The following is a 23,093-nucleotide window of genomic DNA, read 5'->3' on the forward strand; positions in this document are numbered from 1 at the left end:
ATAGTGTAATATCCTATTAATGGGACCGTGGTCTCTGATTGCACTAATTGAGAATGTCAAAGGCAAGATTTAAAGAAAATTTAATAAAAAAAAAAAGAAAGATAATGTCTAAATAAGTTAAATTTGATGAATGAAGTTAATTAGACCATTGTCCACAGTAAAACCAATAAATAGCTTTTCATGTTTCGTTTTTGTCTAAAATAACCTATTATTAATATATTTACAATCAATACAAAAAAAAAAAACGTTTTGGATGAAAAATTGTCCGTTAATAATTCACAATGAGACTATATTTGCAAAAATAAAGAAAGTTCTTTAATCACGTAAAAGTAACATCAAAACACTCAACAGGTCGTCGACATGGTTTCAAATCAAAACAACTCAAAGGGCCACATTGTTTGTTTAGATGGCACGAGTCAAAATAAGTTACTGACCTTATTTGAAGAATGGATAGATAATCGTCGTCCTGCGTCGACTTTAAAGATGAACAGCCGGTTTACCAACACAGCTGGGGGTTTGCGGTTGTTGTTGAAAAATGGTCAAAATTGTGATATCCCCATTGGACTCTTTAATAAGAAAAGATTTTCTTTAATATAATTGAATTGACTTAGGAAATTTAAGATAACTTTAAACGTGATATATTACGTGAGATTTAGCACGAACACAAAGAACTGGTACTCAACTTTAACTGAATCGAAGCGTCCTGACTTCGGACGTCAACAAAAAACTATTGAACTACTTAACTGCTCAAAAACTATACATACACACAATGCGAAGATTTCACAGATTTCTGCTTAAATAGGAACTGACGGTTTGGGTACGCGACGTTGACTCATCAACGGTCCTGAGAAATATGCAAAAAAGGGCCTTATTAACATCGCGGCATAGTCGTCCAATGTCTCAGAACCATAATTCCCAAATAAGTTATGGCTATTAAGGTAATTAAGTGTTAATGCTTTTTCAGTTGTAGATGCCAATTCTCACATTGAGTATGAGAATAGACGATTTATGGGGAATATGGCATTCGAATGCACATGTCGATACAACACCTGCCTAAACAAGCTATTTAGACGATATTGTATTAGATTTTACACGCGGAAAGTTAAACCGTTATAATATTAAGTAAATAACTCCCAAAAATTTAAAATAAAATTTGATTTTCACGAAAACAATGACAAAATACAACACAATCACGACCAATGACGCATATACAAACAAAACGATATTCGATCGTGTCAAGTTCGTATCAACTTCGTATCAAAATAATAAACATTACCTCGGTGAGGTAATCATGTTGCTCCCAATTTTTACAGCAGTTGCGGAGTCTTCTTATTTCACGTCATTGGATCTATCGTCAGATTTAGCTTCATTTATTTTTAAGTTTTTGTCCCAAGATACCCTCCATTGTAACTACAATGAGAATATGCAACCCTTTCAGATTCTCATCCATTCGTTGGACAAGAGTTTATTTTCTTTATTAGTTCGATGCCTAGCTCCTGGCTTCTGGAGGAAAATAACCCTTCTACTACGTTTTTTTTTATATTCCATTGTGGGTGGTTAAGTGTGTAAATAAGGAAAATGCGTTCAAGGGAGCAACATCTATATTAAATTTAAAATCAAGATGCAGTAGAAATAAACAAACCCAGACACGATAATTGCTACTAGGAGCACTCCCGAATCATAATTTACAATGTATATACATTGTAAATCCCAAATCATGATTTCCAAAGTTTATACATTGTAAATTATGATTCGGGAGTGCTCCTAGTAGCATTTAATGTGTCTTGGTTTGTTTATTTCTACTGCATCTTGATTGTAAATTTAGTATAATAATGTATAACAATATTTACAACTCTAAACAAATTCCTGCCAACGAGAAGTTATATAGAAACCTTTAGTAACAAGTTTTACCAAGTGGACAGTTTATGCCCACCCATATGTAACTCAAGATATTTTTATTTTCAAAAATATCGGTAGAACCGTGTTTAGACTAGTTTGTAGGTTCCTAGAGGCTGATGTTAGACCAATGTGGGACGCCAAAATGGCTGTACCTATCATCAGCAAATGTCACAAGAGTGGTTAGTCGTGTTGATGACACGTCTGCAGTATACAATAAGTACAGGATCGGTCCAAGCACGCTACCTTGTGGAACTCCTGAATTTATTGGATGCAACTCTGTATATTCACTTTCATGTTTTATTTGGAAGTGCCTATCTGTCAGGTATGACTTTATAAGTTGAAAGTGGGGATGGAGCGATAGCATCTTTAGTTTAACTTACAATCCTTCATGCCACACCTTGTCGAAAGTCGAAAACATATATCGAGGAAAATTGCTGAAGAATATCTTTTACTATTCAGGTCCTTATTGATTTGATTTACCACTCTATGAACTTGCTTTATTGTCTTGTGTTTATTGCGGAATCCAAATTGGTGATCTGTAATTATCTTCTTTTCGTCTATTATAGTTTTTAGCCTTATAATATAGCTTTTCAAAAACCTTGGAAATAATTGGCAGTAGACTTATCGGTCGGTAGGAAGACAACTCTTCTGTTTTCTTCCCGAGCTTGGGTATCATAACGATCTGAGCAACTTTCCAGATGCTAGCAGGAAAATAATTTAGTCATATTATAGGGTTAAATATATAAGTTTTCGGATAGTTCTTGAAGAATTTTTCCAAATGCCAAATCGAAACCAGAAGCTTTCTTATGTTAATTTCTTCCATAATTGTTTGTTTGACCTCTCTAATAGTGAACTTGTTATGAGGCAGATTCGTTTGGAAGGGAACATTCAGATAGTCGGTAATTTTGTGTTCTTCTTCAGCAGAGCAGATAATTCTGAAGGAAAGGGCATGGGAAAAAAGTGATCATTAATTATAGTATATTTTATTTTATACATTCATTATAGGTACAATTTTAACTAAAAATATAAATACATAAAATAATAAGACTGAATAAATTCATAATACAGTTCAGGGTTTTTTTGTCAACTGTGTGATTTGCATTAAAATTGGTGACCTTATAGGAATTTCTTTTTGATTAAAGTTCGTGACAGTGTCTCAGGTATCTATTAACAAAGAAAAAATAATCAAAACATTTTTTGTGATACCAATTTTTCAGCATTAGAAAATATTTTTTACCTTCTTATGCATCACATAGCTTTAAGACCTCGTCAGCACTAACATTTTCTAGTGATAATTATGACTAATCTATATAGACCAGGGCGCATCTGTTTTGAGGTGGATGTGAGAGGTGACATTCCGATTTTTGCAGATAAAGTTAGGTGACAACTTCAATAATTATAATTGAGTTATGCTCCTTCTCAAATATCCCCGGAACATTAATAAAAAAAATTAAATATTTAAAAATTTCGAAAAATATCGAGTTTTTCTATTTTCATTGCTTATAACTTTAAAACGATTCATTTTGGAACAAAGTCGTAGTGAAAGAAAAGAAAGATAATTGAATTTTGTATAATATACGACTGGTTTAAAATGTCTTAAATTATTACCCTTTCTTTATTTTTTTGATAACAAATCCTTTATTATCTTATATAAAAATTATGCATTAATTTACTTTTTGGATTTCTTTTCTTTGCCTGCAGCAGCTTTTGTCACATCCTCTGGGTTTTCTGCAGCATCCTTAATTCTCTTAGCACGGATACCTACAAGTCTTGCATCGGCACGGGCCTTCCTCAATGTTACATATGCTTCAAATTTCTTTTCCTCCTCAGTTGGAACTCTAGCCTTTGTTCTGAGACTTGACTGTTTGATGGGGAGAACTTCTCCCTGTAATTGTGAAGCTATTCTACGTTCTTCTTAAGTGGCTTCACCAGCTCTAATCTTCTTCTTTTCGTGGATGGGGAAGAGGATTAATTTGGATTTGTATTCTTTAAGACGTTGAGCGTTCAGTTGGATTGATTCTACTGATTTGTTTCTTCGTCTGTGATCTACAGCAATACCAACAGTCCTTGCAAATCTGGGGTTAAGACCTGCAGCTTTTAATTCCTGGAGGGTAAATCCACGTCCAGCGCGTACTTTAGTATGGTACCTGATTGATGGACACCTTACGACAGGCCTTAAAGGTCCAGCAGCAGGCCTAGGGGCAATAGCACGAGCCTTCTTAATACGATTATTCCTTCTGCGAATTTTACGGGCAGGCTGGTTAAACCAAGTCTTGACGAATCGTTGCCAATCCTTGTGGAAATGGCCATTTGGAATCATATTATTACGTTTGGGAGCCATTGTGCTTGTTTTTTACTATAACAGCACCGATTTCACCGACACGTGCTGTAAACGAAATGGAAAAAAAAGGAAAATTTCTGCAAAATACATAGAAATTAATATAAAATAAGGGGGCAAAAAAGACTGTTTTTATTCAATATTTTTCAACCACTTTGGTTGCACTTAGAACCTTCATAATTCGCTTAGAAAATTCTTACAGCATACTTTAACCGTCCACCAAATTTCATTAAACTCGACATAATAGATTTTGCATAATAAGTTTGCAATCTAAATTTTTTTAAAAAAGTTCATATTTTTTAAAAACTTCCTGAACAAAAAGCAGATTATTTAGAAGTTTGCTAATTTTTTTACATATAGAGGTTCCTTACCTATCTAATACACTTAACAGAATTAAAATCGGATTATTTAAGCGGCCTCAGCACTGTTTTAAAGTTATAAACAATGTTTTGGCTTATAAACAAATAAAGTGAGGACGTATGAGTTCGAATAAATTCATTTTCTTGAGAATGGGCGACTCTGGAGATAAATCCCGAAACAGATCGATTTTTATTTTTAAATTATAATTTTTTGGCATAAATATCATACTAGTGACGTCATCCATCTGGGTGTGATGACGTAATCTAAATATTGGAATTAATTTAATTCAAATTTTTTTTTAATTCAAACCCTGTATAAATAATTATGTTAATGTTTATATTAGTGAATACAAAGTTGAATAGCCTTTCGATTGAGCTATCGCACGGCACCTATTTTCATTTAAGAAAATCATCGATTACGTCATCACGCCCAGATGGATGACGTCACTAGTATGATATATATACCAAAAAATTAGAATTTAAAAATAAAAATCGACCTGTTTCGGGATCTATCTCCAAAGACGCCTATTCTCGAGAAAATGAATTTAGCCAACTCAAACGTCCTCACTGTATTTGTTTATAAGCCAAAAAATTGTTTAAAACTTTAAAACAATGCTGAGGCCGCTTAAATAATCCGATTGTAATTCTGTAAAGTGTATTAGATAGGTAGAGAACCTCTTTATATGTAAAAAATTAGCAAACTTATAAATGGTCTAATTTTTCTTCAGAAAGTTTTTAAATAATGTGAACTTTTTTTAAAAAAATTTAGATTGCAACATTATTCTGCAAAATCTATCCGGTCGATTTTAATGAAATTTGGTGAACAATTTAGGTATGTCGTAAGAATTTTCTAAGCGAATTACGAAAATTCTAAGTGCAACCAAAGTGGTTGAAAAACATTGAATAAAAACAGGCTTATTTTGCCCCCTTATTTTGTATTTATTGCTATTTTTCAGAAAGGGTAATAATTTAAGACATTTTTAACCAGTAGTTTATCTACAAAATTTAATTATCTTTATTTAATTTTCCTACGACTTTGTTCCAAAATGAATCGTTTTAAAGTTATAAGCGAAGAAAGTAGAAAAAAATCGATGTTTTTCGAATTTTTCAGATATTTTAATGTTTTTATTAATGTTCCGGGCATATTTGAAAAGGAGCATAATGTTAAAGTTGTCACCTGACTTTATCTGCAAAAATCCGAATGCCACGTCGCACACCCAAAAATAGACGTTTTTTCACAGATCTGCCCTGGTCTAATATCATATTTTCAACATCTTTTTGAATGTGTTAAGGCACGTATCCACTATGTTGGCTCCCGGACCGTGTAACAGTGCGCGCTCCGCCTCGGCGCTCCAATCGGTGACGGTTTATATGTAGAGGAGCGTATGCCGTGTCGATTGGAGCAGTTGAAGGGAGCGCGGAGCGCCAACATAGTGGATATGTGCCTTTACGATTAAAGACACTAAAAATATTTCATTTTTATAAGTGTCTCTCTTTGTTAATTTCCTTAAAACTATTTTCTAGTTATATTTCATAAACTTGTTCAAATTATTCCAGCTACAAGAATAATCGATTTTGAGGTGGCCGTTTTTGCTGAAGCTGAAATTTTGGGGCTTGTTCCTACTTTGCCTGCTGACGTCATCGTATATTGGAAGGGTTGAGTCTCTTCTATCTCTGTGAAATTCCTCGAATGTACTAGGCGGGTCTCCTTCTGGACTCTGTCGATTGTAGCTGTAACAAAAAAGAGAATAATATGTAACCACATCATAACTTGAAACACATTTTTCAAAACTTTTACTTGGAGTATGAAAATTAAAAATAAAGTGAAAAGGAAAAGTTATCCACTTTAGAATCTACCAGTTACTTTGTTAAAATGTTATAATGCGACAAGCGAGAACTGGCGGCTGACCTTCTCGTATTCTGCATTTGTCGCTGTGTATTTTCGCTCAAGGTCACGCGCCACCTCTGGCTTGTCGTATTGTACTGAAAGTAAATGACAAGTGGCAGTATTTAGAATGCTAAGATGATTTTTCTGAAGAAAATTCTGAATTAGGCTATTTGGCCTAAACCAAGTGCCATGAGCGAAAATGATCCCCAGAATGTTGTCTTTACTGTTATCTACATGTTCTTACCTACTGTTACCAATCTGTTCACAAAGAACTGTAGCAGGTGATACCGAAGAAGGAAGAGTTTGCAAGGAAGAGTTCTAACAAACATATTTATCCTATTTTCTGACGGATTCTCCATACTTTTTCAATGGCAATTTGAATTGCAGGTGTTTTAATCTTATCCCAGCTTTGTTAATCATATTCCCGAATGAAGACGAGTTGGATGTAGGTACCATCTAATAACATCTGGTTTCACCAACAAACCATATGCCCTGCATCATTTCAGGAATCTTGCGAGGAATCATCTTCAAGAAATATTTCCAAATTGACAGATAGAAGGAGGTTTATTGAATGGCCAATTCGTTTTTCGGATTTAACTCAATTATACGTTTGATTGTGGGGTTATTTAAAAAACAAAATCTATGTAAATAGGCCAGACAACATCGCAGAGTTGAAACAATGCATTAGAGAAGAATACTTACTCCCTTTCAAGTATTTCTCGTTCAATAATAATAGGCATTATTATTGAACTGCATTAGAGCATTAGGTTTTTTTTTCTATTTTCCAAACCAGTAACTACATGAACTTTCTTAATCAACTATTTTTAATGGGAATAAGCCACAATTTTACCAAAAAATGATTTTATTAACGTTTCGAAGCCCAAATCGGGTTTCGTTGTCAAAATACAAAATACTACTAAAATAATCAAAAATGTTGTTGCTAAGTAAAAAAAATTCTTCTAATAATTTATTTAATCTGACTCATTTATATTGGCAATTCAGACGTATATTATACATTTTAAAGTAGAAGACTTTAAAATGATATCGCCAATATTTATGAGTTACGTTCCTGTGACGACTTTACTAAAAGATAGTTCATTCGATTATATGAAATCAATCCCAACTCAAGAAAATCCAATAATGAACTTTCTTATGCATCCCATTTTCTTCACCCACCGTATTTTATGTTCTATTTCTCGTTGTTTCATGTATTCATCTGCCTTGTCCTCGCATTTTCTTATTCGTTAGGTCTAATAGGTCTAATATTTCTTCTATCGTTCATTGTTGTTTCCTGAATTTATTAGTTACACTATATTCTTTAATTAAGCCCTGTCTTGTTTGTTACATTATTGGATGAAATAGCCAAAGACAAAGAAACACGAATAAGCAAGTGTGGCAAGTAGGTACTACTTGCCATACTTGCTAAGTAGTAGGCACTGGACAAAAAACGAAGAAGAGGCAGACTAGCAAGAACTTGGAATAGCGAAAAGGGCGAAAAGGCGCTGAGGAGGCGAGGAAACAGTTGGAGAGAAGCGGAGTCGATGGGCAAGAATGGCGGCATTTGGAGAGGCTTCTACTCTAAAACCTCGAATTCTTTACATTCGTAAGGGTAAACAGGACCTAATGATTAAGGAAGTAAGTAGCTATGTTCTTCTAGTATCTTGGTCATATGTTCACGAAATAATTTCCATGTTTTCTTAACATTTTTGACTGTTCTCATTTCTTTCATGTAATTGTTTACATTATTTTCGATTTTATTTTATCACACTTTTATTAACATCCGACATAGTAAATTTCTTTTGCTTATTGTTCTTCTCTATTCGTTTTAGCCTGACTCTTGCATCGGCGACTAAAGGGTTGTGATTAGATCCATAATCTGCTCTGGACAGATTATTTCCTAATCTATTAATATGAATTGTAGGAAAAATGTTAAATACTACTTACTCTATATAAGAATCTCCATAGGAGTAACTCAAACTTCGATCCCTGGATTTGTACGCTATCGGCACCGCAACCCTTCTGAATATTCCTTTATCGTCATAGATTCCAAACAAGGAACTTTCTTGAACAGCCCCTTCAGCGTAAGGACTGACTTCTTCAGGTTCTGTAACAATGCATATAAATTATAACATAAATATTTTTTATTTTGAGATAATATTAATAAATCTTCATATTACACTGCGCATTAGAGAAACCGGGCCACCCACAAAATGGGTCATTTTGATGTTTCGAATTTCCTAAGCCTGTTGTCCGATTTAAGTGATTTATGTTATAGTCTTATTCTTTAACAATATCGCTGTAATAATATTGTTGCTAGACACCCAAGTTGTCATTAGGTTTGCAGGGCCCCCCGTAAGAGTTACTGGCGCCTGTGTGCAAAAAAGGATTTTGGCGCCCCTTAAGGCATTTTGGGTTATGCTTTTTATTTATTTTTTAAAGGTAGGTAGGTGCTTGAAATAAACCAAAAAACTGAACTTTAGAAATCATATGTATAGGCCATTCACTCAAGGTAAAATATTGTAAAACCTCCGAATTTTTAAGGACCGGTTGGATTGACATGACATTTGGCATACACATAGCTTAGCTAACGTGTCAAGGAAAAAAGTGATTTTTGTTGATTTTATTCACCCCTTCTCGGATGTGAAAAAAGATACGTTCAAAAAAGTCCGGAATTGAATAAAATGACTAATTTGAACAACTTTTCACTCTTTTTCTACTTATAAAGTTTTTTCACTAAGTCAATAATACTTTTCAATACTTTTCTAGTTATTTGCGAGTAAGTATGCTAAAAGTGAAAAAAAAATGGTGTAAGTACAAAGTAATACAAAAATGGTTTACCTACAGTCGGAAAAATGACAGACTTTTCATCGATTGTCATTTTGTTTATAATCGCATTTTGTCATATGTTGTATAATCTGTGTGTATACAAATATTATATACAGATTATACAACATATGACAGAAGCTCGAAACAAATGACTGTGAATGAAAAGCCTTATACGCTCTAAGCTTCGCTGGTGTCGCTCCTAGCGGACTACTAATTCAACTTTCACCGGTAATTTTTAAATTTATTATTTAATTGTTATCGCTTAATATTTACAACGCAAAAAAGTAATTAAATTGTAATCGATTCTTTTAAGATTTTGCTAATCATTTTGACGTTCTATTGATAAAATATAAATTTCTTACTTCGGATACTTTCACAATTATCGTGTAGATGGCGGTAAGATTAATAGATTAATTTATAATTACATATTACGGAACATTAAAAAAACTTAAATTCAGTATTTAAAACTTAAATATATTTAAGGTAAAAATATATACCACAGCTTTGACCAACTAATATTTTTTATAATTAATGTTTTTAATTTTAAATTAATCACTTTGACATTTATGTCAAATTTCCGGTAATCGTTTACAGACTTGCCACTACTGGCGCTCGCGAATTTATAAATATCCCCTCTACGCGTATACGCTGTGAGCTCGTACGTAGAGGGGATATTTATAAATTCGCGAGCGCCAGTAGTGGCAAGTCTGTAAACGATTACCGGAAATTTGACATAAATGTCAAAGTGATTAATTTAAAATTAAAATTAAAAACATTAATTATAAAAAATATTAGTTGGTCAAAGCTGTGGTATATATTTTTACCTTAAATATACTTACGTTTTAAATACCGAATTTACGTTTTTTTAATGTTCCGTAATATGTGATTATAAATTAATCTATATTAATCTTAGCGCCATCTACACGATAATTGTGAAAGTATCCGAAGTAAGAAATTAATATTTCATCAATAGAACGTCAAAATGATTAGCAAAATCTTAAAAAAATCTATTACAATTTAATTACTTTTTAGCGTTGTAAATATTAAGCGATAACAATTAAATAATAAATTTAAAAATTACCGGTGAAAGTTGAATTAGTAATCCGCCAGGAGCGACACCAGCGAAGCTCAGAGCGTATAAGCTGTGAGCTCGTACGTAGAGGGGATATTTACAAATTTGCGAGCGCCAGTAGTGGCAAGTCTGTAAACGTTTACCGGAAATTTGACATAAATGTCAAAGTGATTAATTTAAAATTAAAATTAAAAACATTAATTATAAAAAATATTAGTTGGTCAAAGCTATGGTATATATTTTTACCTTAAATATACTTACGTTTTAAATACTGAATTTAAGTTTTTTTAATGTTCCGTAATATGTAATTATAATTTAATCTAAAAATATTAGCGCCATCTACACGATAATTGTGAAAGTATCCGAAGTAAGAAATTCATATTTTATCAATAGAACGTCAAAATGATTAGCAAAATCTTAAAAAAATCGATTACAATTTAATAACTTTTTTGCGTTGTAAATGTTAAGCGATAACAATTAAATAATAAATTTAAAAATTACCGGTGAAAGTTGAAGTAGTAATCCGCTAGGAGCGCCAGCAGCGAAGCTCCATGAATGATCACATCAATCACTTATTTTGTATCTGCTGTCTTTTTCTATAACAAACGTTTGATATTATTTATAGAAAAAGACAGCAAATACAAAATAAATTATTGATGTGATCGTTCATGGGTATTCTTTCATTTTTACGACTGTATATTAATGAAGTCTGCAGACCCAGTAGAAGCACAGTTAGTTGAAACTAATGAAAAGGTGGTTCTTATACGTCAAATTACAAATCGAATATTTCAATGTGAAATAAGTGTTTAAAGGAAGCTATATTTTTGATTCTTTTTTGGGTTTTTTTAATATCACAAGCAAGTAAGTTACGCTCAAAATAATGTTGGTCCCTTTTTTTCGTAAAAAATCGTGAAAATTACCCCCTAATTAGCATCCAAATGAAATTAATCGTTACCGCTTCGCCACAAGTTACTTTACTTATGTATTGTTTATATGATCTGAAGTTTCATTGATTTAAAGTGCTTATTTTTGAAAAGGCTACAGTTAAAAGGGCTTGAACTAGTCAGTAATCACGAGTGTATGCAAATTTTGAACAGCCATAACAGCAAAACAAAAAATCCAAAATATTCAGAAAAGCAAAACCTTACTTTTTACTGCTTGAAATTTTTTACTACCTACTTGACATTTTTGGTATCACTAATAATTTTTAAGTTATTTGGAAAAAAAGGAATTTATTCAAGATAAATAACTCGAAAAGTATTGAACTAATGAAAATGTCTATAGAACAAAAGTTGCTTATAATTAGTCAATTTATCCAATTCCGGACTGATTTTGAACGTATGTTTTTTCAGTCCCGAGAATCAGTGGAGGATCTAGACTTTTGCCTTGGTCGGGGAAATTTTCCTTAGGGGGGAACTTTTAATTAAACACCAATAGAAAGACATAAAAAAGATGTAAACTCAAACTACTAAAAGACTTAAATAATAACTTAATGCATTAAGTTCCCTTAATATTCCTAACTAGCGTGTTTATTGGATTGAATTTGTCTGTCTGTGGTTTAACTTTCATGTCGGATAACATATTTTTATGTTTCAATAATTTTTTTTATTTTGGACCTTGTTAGGGGGAGAATTTCCCCATTTTCCCTCTCCGTAAAGCGGTTCTTTAAAATTCATAGCAAAAACCGTGAGTAAGCGGACTATTATTTGTAGACTAAAATCCTAAAATAAAAATATCAAAATGAAACAATCAGAATAAAATCATAACAAAATAAATTAAAATGCCTGACTTCTGATATGTTCTCGCAAATGGGAATCGGCAGTAATATAATTGATATAAGTACACTAGATAATAACATTTCGTGTGTGTTTATCCTTAATCCTATTTAATTTCTCAACTTTTTTGTTAGTTTTGAATGTTTTTTTTGCAATTTTTGACCCTGGTTTTGGCGCCCCTAAAGAATGGCGCCCGTGTGCATTGCACATATGGTAGCGGGGGCCCTGTGAGTTTGTTCCAACTCGATACAAAATCGTTCTTGAATCGTTACGCGCATGCGCAATAACGAATCATTATGCGCAGTAACACATTTTTCGTTACTGCGCATACTCGTAACCGTTCAAGAACGGTTTTGTATTGAGTTGGAACAAACCTATTGTATACCGGGTGTAGGTACCAATCAATTTGTGTTTTTTTTTCTCAAAGTTCACCACACCTTGTGGAATATTCTAGCATTTATAAAATACAGAAATTAAAACCCAACTATAGCCTCAGGTTTTCTTAACATTCTGTTTTTGATTCATTCGCGTTTGTTGGATAATAAAAAAGTTATGTACTTTAACAACTAGCCATGTTCTTCATTAATACAGGGTGTTGTTAAATAAGTGTGACAAACTATAACTAACAAATTATCAGTAGTAGGCTCTAAAATTCAAAGGCCTAATTACAAGAGCTCTAAAATTCTATATTAATTTTAGAGATCGAGTGCAATTTGTTGCGATTATTTCATGAATAAAACTGTTCAAAACCAAAATTTTATTGTAATTTATTTATGTAAGTACAAATTAGTACAACTAAACACACAGTTGTTATACATATGTATTTGACGGTTGAAAGTCATCACTTTTATAATTTTTAAAACATTTGTCATTAATGTCACTGAATGTATTTTTTCGTAGCAACGAAGGGCATCTGACGTAATATGCTTGAAGACGGGCAATTATCAAAAAAGTTATGAGTTTAATTTAGATTTCTGTAGCTTTCTATTGGTCGGAATCTCCTATGAATGAAATAATCAGTATTAATTGCACAAGAGCTCTAAAATTATTTAATTTTTCCTGAGTGACACTTTGACAGTTTTAATTTCACGAGCCAAAGGCGAGTGAAATTATGTCAAAGTGTCACGACTGCAAAAATTCTATATTAATTTTAGAGTTCGAGTGCAATTTGTTGCGATTATTTCATGAATAAAACTGTTCAAAAATAAAATTTTATTGTAATTTATTTATGTAAGTACAAATTAGTACAATTAAACACAAAGTTTTTATAAATATTTGACGATTGAAAGTCATCACTTTTATAATTTTTAAAACATTAATTGTCATTAATGTCACTGAATGTATTTTTTCGTAGCAACGAAGGGCAACTGACGTAATATACTTAACGACGGGCAATTATCAAAAATTATCGATTTAATTCAGATTTCTGTAGCTTTCTATTGGTCAGAATCTCCTATGAATGAAATAATCACTTCAATTCTGCATGAAAAATAATGACCGTTTGTTGCTTTACAAATATATGCCCCAAATGCTTCGTTCCCGAAATTCGAGATGTTAAATTTTTTCTTACAAACTGACGATTTATTTATTGCTTTAATACCGGTTGAGATATGCAAATGTTTGGTAGGTTTTCAGAGATAGTTAACGCTGCATTTTTTGACATGCAATTAAGAATTTTAAATTCTCCATTGGCGCTCATACGGGTTGTATTACCCAATGAACACCCAATCGCCAGAAGACATGGAGAAATACAAAGAAAAAACAAAGAAGTAAAACGAAGAAGTGCAAAAGAAAAGAATGGGAAGGAACCACTAAACTGGGAACTACTTATGCATACGATATTATTATATATCTGTGAGGAAAATCATTAATTTTACCTAAAACGTTGTGACTTAATTTTTAAGATTAAAGGTCGCGGCATATTATCATGCACGTAGCGTTTCCAGCACATAGTCTCCGAGCACGTAGTCTCCGAAACACCTGATTTTACTTAAATGTGTCTGATGCGATACGTTCCAGACAGTGTGAATTGTTCATATTTAAAACCATTTAAATTATATTTTTCGGAAACTAAATGCTACGTGCTGGAATCGCTACCTGGATGATATGCTGCGACATTAACGTAAAAATTTCTGATTTATTATCGATTTTAAACGGAATGTGAGTTGAATCTCTCAAAGGTTTCCAAAGGCTCATCTCACATTCGTCTACGTAAGTAAGGTGTTCGCTCCTGCCAAGGGATTCTATATTTCCTACATGAACAATGTTCCTAGTGGGATTCATTTGTTCAGTTTTTTTCTAAATTTGAGGAAGAGTTAAACCAGGGGTGGGCAAATACTTTTAAGCGCGGGCAAAAATGAAATTTTCAAAATTTCTCCTTTTTCTTTTTTTTCTGCCCAAGAAATTTTTTTGACCAAAATACTATAGGTATCATTTTAAAACATTTGGACAAGTACATTTGACTGTTGATGTTTTACTTGGGTGTACATGCGAACAATTTATGTCCAGTAAAATTACACAATTTTTAAAATGATCCATTATACTAAGCCATAACCAGGATCCAGATAAAAAATGAAATTCAGAAATTCGATCAAGAATAGAGTAATCAAGAGCAGTCTTTTTGAAGATGATGAAATTTCTGAGCAACCAAAGATTCAATCTGCAAATCTGATATCGGATGGTAAAATGTTATGTCAAGTCCACCATCATAGACGAAATTTAAAGAAGACAACTGATCTTGTATGGTCATGTAGAAATAATGGACGATGACAGGCTGCCATAACAAATTTTAAAATGGATGCCAAGGGAAGGAAGGAAAAGAGGAAGGCCGAAACAATCCTTACTAGGCGGCATTCAGAAGGCAATGTCGGAAAGGAACCTTCACCCTGGCGAATGCAACAACCAACGAAGCTAGAAACTGGGAACCGGAAGGCGGAGAACGCCATGAAAAACCGGGATAATAATAAAAATGTTATGTCCACTTTATTCTGCTTTATTGGATTGTTCTTCTTCTTGCGGTACCGTCTTCTATCGGAGGTTGGCTACCGTCACAGAAATCTTAACTTTATTGGCTGCAGCTCTGAACAACTGTATTGAACTGCACCCGTACCACTTCCTCAAATTTGGCAACCAGGAAATCTTCCTACGTCTCACGTTTCTGTTTCCCGAGATTTTTCTTTGGATTATGAGCCTTAGCGGGGAGTACTTTTCCCCTCTCATTATGTGGCGTAGATATTCCAGTTTTCTCTTTTGTATGGTTTTATGACTTCGTATTCCTTCCCCATTTTCGGCAAAACATTGGATTGTTAATGCTGACTTAATGAAAAATCTAGAAGCTTTTGAGATGTGGCTTTTAGGAGAATTTGAAAATACCATAAACCGATCATATTACGAACGAAATTGTGTTACATACAATGGGGAAGGACTAGACTAAAAAACCGGGATAATAATAAAAATGTTATGCCCACTTTATTCTTCTTTATTGGATTGTTCTTCTTCTTGCGGTACCGTCTTCTATCGGAGGTTGGCTACCGTCACAGAAATCTTAACTTTGTTGGCTGCAGCTCTGAACAACTGTATTGAACTGCACCCGTACCACTTCCTCAAATTTGGCAACCAGGAAATCTTCCTACGTCCCACGTTTCTGTTTCCCGAGATTTTTCTTTGGATTATGAGCCTTAGCGGGGAGTACTTTTCCCCTCTCATTATGTGGCCTAGATATTCCAGTTTTCTCTTTTGTATGGTTTTATGACTTCGTATTCCTTCCCCATTTTCGGCAAAACATTGGATTGTTAATGCTGACTTAATGAAAAATCTAGAAGCTTTTGAGATGTGGCTTTTAGGAGAATTTGAAAATACCATAAACCGATCATATTACGAACGAAATTGTGTTACATACAATGGGGAAGGACTAGACTGAAAAACCGGGATAATAATAAAAATGTTATGTCCACTTTAGTCTTCTTTATTGGATTGTTCTTCTTCTTGCGGTACCGTCTTCTATCGGAGGTTGGCTACCGTCACAGAAATCCTAACTTTGTTGGCTGCAGCTCTGAACAACTGTATTGAACTGCACCCGTACCACTTCCTCAAATTTGGCAACCAGGATATCTTCCTACGTCCCACGTTTCTGTTTCCCGAGATTTTTCTTTGGATTATGAGCCTTAGCGGGGAGTACTTTTCCCCTCTCATTATGTGGCCTAGATATTCCAGTTTTCTCTTTTGTATGGTTTTATGACTTCGTATTCCTTCCCCATTTTCGGCAAAACATTGGATTGTTAATGCTGACTTAATGAAAAATCTAGAAGCTTTTGAGATGTGGCTTTTAGGAGAATTTGAAAATACCATAAACCGATCATATTACGAACGAAATTGTGTTACATACAATGAGGAAGGACTAGACTGAAAAACCGGGATAATAATAAAAATGTTATGTCCACTTTATTCTTCTTTATTGGATTGTTCTTCTTCTTGCGGTACCGTCTTCTATCGGAGGTTGGCTACCGTCACAGAAATCTTAACTTTGTTGGCTGCAGCTCTGAACAACTGTATTGAACTGCACCCGTACCAATTCCTCAAATTTGGCAACCAGGAAATCTTCCTACGTCCCACGTTTCTGTTTCCCGAGATTTTTCTTTGGATTATGAGCCTTAGCGGGGAGTACTTTTCCCCTCTCATTATGTGGCCTAGATATTCCAGTTTTCTCTTTTGTATGGTTTTATGACTTCGTATTCCTTCCCCATTTTCGGCAAAACATTGGATTGTTAATGCTGACTTAATGAAAAATCTAGAAGCTTTTGAGATGTGGCTTCTAGGAGAATTTGAAAATACCATAAACCGATCATATTACGAACGAAATTGTGTTACATACAATGAGGAAGGACTAGACTGAAAAACCGGGATAATAATAAAAATGTTATGTCCACTTTATTCTTCTTTATTGGATTGTTCTTCTTCTTGCGGTACCGTCTTCTATCGGAGGTTGGCTACCGTCACAGAAATCTTAACTTTGTTGGCTGCAGCTCTGAACAACTGTATTGAACTGCACCCGTACCAATTCCTCAAATTTGGCAACCAGGAAATCTTCCTACGTCCCACGTTTCTGTTTCCCGAGATTTTTCTTTGGATTATGAGCCTTAGCGGGGAGTACTTTTCCCCTCTCATTATGTGGCCTAGATATTCCAGTTTTCTCTTTTGTATGGTTTTATGACTTCGTATTCCTTCCCCATTTTCGGCAAAACATTGGATTGTTAATGCTGACTTAATGAAAAATCTAGAAGCTTTTGAGATGTGGCTTTTAGGAGAATTTGAAAATACCATAAACCGATCATATTACGAACGAAATTGTGTTACATACAATGGGGAAGGACTAGAGAACTTTTGACCTTCATTAAAAGGAGAAAGAGAGTAAAGAGATAGGGCACATACTTACAAATCATAAGTACGTTGTTGTAAGTTGTTGCAGCAGCTTATTATGAAGGGTAAAGTCGAAGGAAAAGGGGTCCTGGTAGACGACAAATGCCGTGGCCGAAAAATATTCGCGCCTGGACATGGTTAAACACACAGACAATTTTAAGAAAAGTAGAAGATAGAGATTCAATATTTATATGAACACTACAAACACTAATACTCTTGATTTCAACAAAATCGCATACAAGAGATTAAGAGCGTAGGCGCAAAATTTCGGACCAATGCTTTTTAAATGCATTCACTTTTTTTAATCCTGAGAAAACTAATAAAATATTTTTGAAAAATTTAAACGCAGAATGAAAGATTACATTATTACCGAGGGCCGAAAGTCCCTTAGAATAAACAAAAAGTTTATTTTGAATAAAATATTTGAAATTGAAAATCACACTAAATTTTCTATTTTTTTTACCCATGTGACTTATTAAAATGAACATTATATAAGTTTTTAGGAACTTTTTGGCCCTCTCTATAAATGTAATATTTCATTCTGCGTTTAAATTTTTCAAAAATACTTATTAGTTTTCTCAGGATTCGAAAAAAAAATGAATGTATTTAAAAAGCATTTGCCCGAAATTTTGCACGTACGCTCTTAAAAAAATTGCTTGCGGGATTTCTCAACGGGCCGGATAAAGTAAGTAAAAGGGCAGCATCCGCCGGCTTTTGCCCACCCCTGAGTTTAACCATGATATTCTTTTTCTTCATTGGAAAACAATTGTATTTCTAATATGTTTCGTGGAATCTCTAAATTTAACTAGCTTTACTTTTCCGAATATATTTTCTGGATTCACGTCTTCTTTCTCTTTCTTTATATTGTTGTGAAGCTATTTCTTTGTGGCATTTATGTAATTTATTAGATATTCTAAATGGGAAATAAAGGACAATTAAACTTAAAAAATGATTTTATTAACGTTTCGACACAGTATAAAGAGGGACAGTAGAACCACTCTCCGAAAAATTGGAAGTAAAATCTGTAGTCGCGCATGGCGACCGCGCAATGTTGGCAGTCGCTTTAGCCCCACTCTCGCATTGGTAGTCGCATAGAAACGTACGGATTTTAACAGGGAAAACCCGCATCCACCACTGGTGAATTACCAATTGCGTACTGCCGGTATCCCTTCTTGAGATCAATGTGCCGACATGGAAGAGGTTTTACTGTCGTTTCGACTTCTACTTTGGACGTCGTTGTCAAAATGCAACATATTAATAAATGAAAAATTGTTAAAATTAGAAGAATCTTTTTTAATAAGCAACAACATCTTTGTTTAATTTATTATCTAATATTTTGTATTTTGACAACGACGTCCGAAGTGGAAGTCGAAACGTTAATAAAATCATTTTTTAAGCTTAATTGTGGCTTATTTCCCATTTAGAATAATAAATTCTCTTTCTTTATTTTACTCAGTCGATTTAATGCGCAAAATTTCCCTTTAACACCACATCTCTAAAACTTTCAGATTTTTAAACCCATCATAAATGTTGCGGTCCACTCATTTCAGTGAGCTTTGACGAATTTATTTATTTGGTAATTAAAAGAAAAAAATAAACAGATTCTCCTAAATATCAAAGTTAATTTTTCACAATTAGATACAGAGTAGGTACTTATATGGATTATCTTCGTTGAATAAACCCATTCAAATAATAAAAATCTCATTTGTCGGTAATTTTGTAAATCTCTGTAATTACCATTCCTGTATATTCCGTATTGGGATAAAAAACTTCCAATTGATAATGTGATGAGGGAAAGCATAAGAAAATTGTTATAACCTCTTCCATTCGGAGCGCTAAATGTCGTCAATACAATTGTCAATGAACTGGGCAATCTTTGAGCCTCCGGCTATTTCTAAATATATCGCTAGTGAAAGTAATGACACAAGAAAATGCAAGTACTACTAAGTAACCCATGTAGGTACCATCACATTAGGTAGGTACCTATATAATATTTCAATATCGGTTTGTGTAATGAATATATGAATTGTAATTTTGTTCTTTTAAATAATTTTTAGGTGAATATCAGTTTAGTAGGTATAGTCGGTTCGCTAAACTCAGACACAATTGACTAGTGATTTTAATACCCTAAGTAATTTTGCCAATTTGGTAAAATTGGCAAAAACATAATTACTAAATAGTTAATAATTACTAAATAGTAATTTTGCCAATTTTGGTAAAATTGGCCAAAAACAAAAAAAAAAAATAACCTACTAAAATCACTAGCCAGTTGTGTCTGAGTTTAGCGAACTGACTATACCTACTAAACTGATATTCACCTAAAAATTATTTAAAAGAACAAAATTACAATTCATATATTCATTACACATTACACAAACCGTTTTTAGCGAGTTTAGCGAACCGACTATATTATACAGGGTGTCCCGAAAAGATTGGTCATAAATTATACCACAGATTCTGGGGTCAAAAATAGGTTGATTGAACCTCACATACCTATATCCAATAGTGCACACAAAAAAAGTTACAGCCCTTTGAAGTTACAAAATAAAAATTGATTTTTTTTCATATATCGAAAATTCTTAGAGATTTTTTTATTGAAAATGGACATGTGGCATTCTTCAACTCGAAAAGTATTGACTTAGTGAAAAAACTGTATAGAACCAATGTGGCTTAGAATTAATCAGTTTATCCAATTCCGGACTTATTTTAAAGGTTTCTTCTTTCACCCCCGAAACTGGGTGAAACTCACCCCCAGGGTAAAATCACACATCGGCACAATATCACTTGTTTTGTTTGACATGTTAGCTACGTGCATGGCAAATTTCCTGTCATTCCAAGTGGTTTCTTAAAATTTAGAGCAAAAACCGTGAATAAACGTACTATAAACCGTTATTTTTGCAATAATTTATTAATAACAAAGTCAGAACGTGGTTTAAGCTACCACGACTAGTGACAATCGATTTAGCGTATAAAAATACTATGGAAAAGACTACAAACTTGCTGTAGATAACGCATTTCGAGCTTTTTGGCAAATAAACAAATATTTTGTTATTAACAAAATAAGAACACATTTTGAGTAATCGCGACTAGTCGTATTAGATTCAGCGACCAAAAATACACCAGAGAAGACCTTAACACTATCAATTTATTTACAGGGCTTCTAATAATTCCTGAAAACACCTAATTTTACCATAATTTGTTAATAACAATTAAACGCACCACATTTGGGCTTCCAGACCACTTCCATTGGATTCAGCGACCCAAAAAACCTATAATACCACCATCAAATCGCGGCGAACTAAAAGTGTCCACGGGACCCCCTATGTTGCGACTAGACTAAAAACAATAGTGATTATAAAAGAACCAATCAGATGTAAAATAGAAACTGGTGACATCAGTATTGTATTGAACAAGTAATATAAATAAAATATCTTGGAATTACACTATCTAGCTATGGAGACCGGGACAAAGAAGTGAGAAATATTAACCAAAAATATTAAGAAAAATATTAACAAAGAAGTAAGAAAAAAAACCGACATATTAACACTGAGATGAAGTCAAGAATTTATAAGGCTAGTATAAGACCAGTAATGACATATGATCAGAGACAAGACCCGACAGAGCCACAACACAAACACTACTAGAAACAGCAGATATGAGAGTACTGAGAAGAATTAGAGAAATACGCTGAGAGATCGAAAGAGGAGTGAAGACATTAGAAGAAAATGTAACATACAGTGTACAAATGAATAAACACTGAATAAAACAAAGAATGGAGTAACCACTAAGCAGAATGGGAGAGATCCATGTGATTATTATAGTAAGAGATAAATCACCAATCAGCAGAAGAAGTATCGGATCACCGCGCAAAACATGGAGTGACAACCTTCCTTAGAGGTATCAATCCTCCAACGAACAAGAACAGAATTGCTTATAAAGAATAAGAATAACAAGTTTCATTATTATAAATTTATGAAATTGTAACTTGAAGGATAAATAAATATTTTAACTTTAATATAATTAGTTTCTATAAGTGCTTCTTCTATTTAATGGTCCAAAGTTGAGTGGTTTTCCAGAAAAAAATCAGTAATCACCCCGGTGAAGAATAATAACAATACCTATTATCAGCGATATAGAATATGATATTAAATCTTTAGCAGTAAATCATCATTATAGGAGTAGCTATGATGTGTACTGTAAATGTATAGGTACTTAAGTTTATGGGATTTTGAGACCTCTCATGATTATTGAAAAGTAATAAAACGACTATGGGTGGTAATTGGAATTGTGGTGATAATAGATAGGCAAAGAAAATGTTATTGTCATCTGTTGCTCTCCCTCGATGTTACCTTACAACTAACTGCCATCAAAGAATAAATGTTCTAGGATAACTCATTAATTTATTATTTACTTCTTCTGTCAACTACTTTAGAGCTTCGTGTTTGAAAGTGCCTCTCACATTCTAAGTTCCAAGAAAGTATAAATTTTCTTTTAGTTTTCATTATCTTTTTCCTTTCATTGCCAGGTCGATTTCCAGTAAAACAATTATTGGCTCTGTTGTAGGTTTTGATTTATACTTTTATTAGGTTTTGTTTACATTAACCTCTTTACCTTTTTGTTTCTTTTCTCTTTCCCCGCCTACAATTTTCCTGTTTTTTTTTGTATTTCTTGTTTTTGTTTGGTCGTATCATGATTAATGTATATTCTCTCCCCTTACCACTACTTAATTTATATTTATTTTGCATAACCAGTTTTTTGTCATCATTATTTTCTAATTCAATTAGGCACGTGCTTCTGATATAAATGATATAAATATACCGACAAAAATTAGTTAATACAGTACTACCTACCTGTACTACTTAGTACAGTTTTACCTAGTAGAACGAAATAATGCCGCAGGTTATCTTTTAAATGCATTATAGCATTCGTAAGTTTTATGTAGATCAACAGATAACCCAATTATTCTTTACATAACACTACCGATCAAGTGAAAAAGAAAGTGCATGCACTTTTATTTTTGTTTTCGATTTTTTGTACCGTTTAAAAAGCCACCGGCCCGTGAAAAACCAGCTAACTCTTTACGAAAGAAGTACCTAAAGATGTAAAACGTTTTAGATATAGACCAGGGCATTTAGAACAAAAAACACCGGAATAAATCGATTTTTAAATACAGCACCTGGAGACTTGCAACTTTTTGCATTGTGTTCAGGATGATGTCAGGAAAACAGATAAATGGTGAGAATGCGTAGTTGCATTTTAAAGTGCATAATATCCATCTAAAAGTGCAAAGAAGTCAAAATTAGTACATTAAGGGTCAGATTTTGTTACTCGTATGTTTTGGGGTCGCTGAACGTAAATACGCCATCAGAACCGACCCCCGGAGAATCTGCTGGTGCCTAGGGTTACTGTTAAGGCATGTCATCTAGAGTTTCAAGAGTTTTGGCAATAAATTGATGCAAACAGATTACTTGGGGGGTTTTTCTAGTTGCTGAACACGAATAATCCATCAGCACTGACCCCA

General features: G+C 33.4%; 2 protein-coding genes across 3 annotated transcripts in view; both read right to left on the reverse strand.

Annotated features, from left to right (window-relative positions):
- Positions 1-3,509: 3,509 nt before the first annotated feature.
- On the reverse strand, positions 3,510-4,317 carry LOC126881688 (60S ribosomal protein L13-like). The gene is given in 1 exon segment (XM_050646096.1): positions 3,510-4,317. A coding segment is annotated over 1 exon segment (672 nt). The 5' UTR covers positions 4,241-4,317; the 3' UTR covers positions 3,510-3,568.
- Positions 4,229-23,093, reverse strand: part of LOC114336418 (uncharacterized) — a 407,921-nt gene continuing 389,056 nt past the window's right edge. For both annotated transcript variants that reach the window (XM_050646095.1, XM_050646094.1), the window contains exons 4-5: positions 8,429-8,588; positions 4,229-6,327 (exon numbers count right to left, since the gene is read on the reverse strand). In XM_050646095.1, the coding sequence (XP_050502052.1) occupies positions 6,117-6,327; positions 8,429-8,588 (371 nt within the window). In that variant the 3' untranslated portion in view covers positions 4,229-6,116. The remainder of the gene's footprint in view (positions 6,328-8,428; positions 8,589-23,093) is intronic.

Source organism: Diabrotica virgifera, chromosome 3, assembly GCF_917563875.1.
Source record: "Diabrotica virgifera virgifera chromosome 3, PGI_DIABVI_V3a".
NCBI classification, from domain to species: Eukaryota; Metazoa; Arthropoda; class Insecta; order Coleoptera; family Chrysomelidae; genus Diabrotica; species Diabrotica virgifera.